Source organism: Aptenodytes forsteri, unplaced genomic scaffold, assembly GCF_000699145.1.
Source record: "Aptenodytes forsteri isolate BGI_AS27 unplaced genomic scaffold, ASM69914v1 Scaffold634, whole genome shotgun sequence".
Classification (NCBI taxonomy): Eukaryota; Metazoa; Chordata; class Aves; order Sphenisciformes; family Spheniscidae; genus Aptenodytes; species Aptenodytes forsteri.
This window is the reverse complement of record NW_008793943.1, coordinates 17,869-18,294: the sequence shown is the minus strand read 5'-3', so window position 1 is coordinate 18,294 and position 426 is coordinate 17,869. Positions and strand designations below refer to the sequence as shown.

The following is a 426-nucleotide window of genomic DNA, read 5'->3' as shown; positions in this document are numbered from 1 at the left end:
TCCGTAGCGGGTTAAAAAAAAAATATCAACTCGTTGGCGGCATCGTTAGTTTTAGGGTCTGGTTTTCCTCTCGGGCCCAGAAATCACCCCAAAAAGGGGTTTGGCAGCGCCCTGAAGATGGGAGGGCGGCCGTTTAATCCCCGATTTTACGCTAAGCGGTGGGGTTTGTTTTTTTTAAGCGAAAATCCCTTTGTTTTGGGTGCGATTGGATGGTTTTTAATCTGGCAGGCCGAGCCGGGGAGATGCTCTGCACCTGGGCGGCGGTGGTGATGGCGGGGAGCCTGGCGCTGACGACGGCGGTGGTGGCTCACGCCTATTACCTGAAGCACCAGTTCTATCCCACCGTGGTTTATCTCACCAAATCCAGCCCCAGCATGGCCGTGAGTACCCGGTTAATTAATTAGCGGCGGGTAATTAACCCGCACG

At 54.2% G+C, this 426-nt stretch overlaps 1 protein-coding gene across 1 annotated transcript in view; it reads left to right on the top strand.

The window, feature by feature from the left end:
• Positions 1–173: 173 nt before the first annotated feature.
• Positions 174–426, top strand: part of SYVN1 (synoviolin 1) — a gene marked incomplete at its 3' end in the record, with an annotated part of 8,219 nt that continues 7,966 nt past the window's right edge. The window contains exon 1 of the mRNA XM_009273893.2: positions 174–380. Within this exon, the coding sequence (XP_009272168.2) occupies positions 210–380 (171 nt within the window). The remainder of the gene's footprint in view (positions 381–426) is intronic.